The 1,248-nt window shown below is 41.3% G+C and overlaps 1 protein-coding gene across 1 annotated transcript; it reads right to left on the reverse strand.

Moving 5' to 3' along the window:
- Positions 1–341: 341 nt before the first annotated feature.
- On the reverse strand, positions 342–1,225 carry LOC109509515 (DENN domain-containing protein 5A-like). Its single transcript, XM_019859353.1, has 3 exons — positions 1,041–1,225; positions 837–924; positions 342–754 (listed from the first exon to the last, which is right to left on the reverse strand). Exons 1-3 carry the CDS (start codon positions 1,182–1,184, stop codon positions 663–665), a joined length of 324 nt encoding a protein of 107 aa, XP_019714912.1. The 5' UTR covers positions 1,185–1,225; the 3' UTR covers positions 342–662.
- Positions 1,226–1,248: the final 23 nt, after the last annotated feature.

Consider the following 1,248-nt stretch of genomic DNA (forward strand, 5'->3'; position numbering starts at 1 on the left):
TGTGTGTGTGTGTGTGTGTGTGGTAATTAGGCTGGAAGTAATATACTGATACACGCACTTCTTCATGCAACACAAATGCAGACGCCTCATGCTGACAGTTCTGCAGCCATAGTATGAGTATCAGAACACTCGCACACACATTCACACAAGCACGTATAGATACAACAAACAGTTGACTGATCTGCTACGTTTAACTTTACAGTGGCGACTTTAATGATGACTTAATATACGGACATCATTTGTGACTTAAACACTTACTAACAACATTGAAATTAATTGAAACGCTATTAAGATGTCTCATCCAACCCACTGTCCACGCCCCAAAAACAATACTATGAATTGTTTTTGATGTAGCTATTTAATAAAGGCAAATATAACTATTACATAAAAAACATAATGAATGTAAAAAACAAAAAAAGACTGTTTTACGAAGTTTAATTACTATACGTTGGACAAGCTGAAATTAACAACAACAACAGCTGTAGTCTTGTTTGCGTGCCATTAAGGGGCATGGTTTAGTGAGTGATGTCAGGAACTTGGCTGGTTAATCTGCATCAAGGTACTTCTGTGTTATGTATTTAAGTTGAGACTTCACAGACATCGAGACAGTATCAGTTTCCTTCCACTTGGATCCAAAAATGAGCCTTATTGTTCTTTTCTCCTCACCTCATGTCCTGGATCAGGGACACTTTAAGTGGGGGCATGGCAGATCCACCACCATCCGATTTCCGTCTTTCAGTGTCGTGAATGAAACCTGGGACATAAACGATCTCCAGGTTATGCTTTCAGTCTAATTACTTTTTATGCCAAGTCAATGTCTGAATTTGTTTTTCTACCTGGAGGTCCCAAACCAGCTGGGGTTGCACTTTTCTTTTCTTTGCTTTCCTGGTAATGTAGCAGGTGGGACCACAGTGCAGATTTACCCTGAAAATAGAAAACGCGGTTGGGAGGTGGGAGCATAATATTCAGGGTTAAACACCTGCAGGGGCTGAGTAGAGTGCTGAATAACCCAGTGAAAACTACTGTGTTGTTTTCCTTACCTGTTTAACTTGCAGCCCGTGGCTCCAGATCCTCTCCAACAAGTCACACAGACTGGCAATCAGAGTGTTCTCTTCCACACCAGTGATGCTGACTTCTACATGACCCAACTCCACTGCCTCTCGGCCCATCTTCTCAACAAGCATACGTTTGGTCTGCAGGGTGAAGGCAATGGTTAAGACCAATGGCAGTAGGTATTTATTTATTTAT

This window comes from Hippocampus comes, unplaced genomic scaffold (assembly GCF_001891065.2).
Source record: "Hippocampus comes isolate QL1 unplaced genomic scaffold, H_comes_QL1_v1.1 C16926686, whole genome shotgun sequence".
NCBI classification, from domain to species: Eukaryota; Metazoa; Chordata; class Actinopteri; order Syngnathiformes; family Syngnathidae; genus Hippocampus; species Hippocampus comes.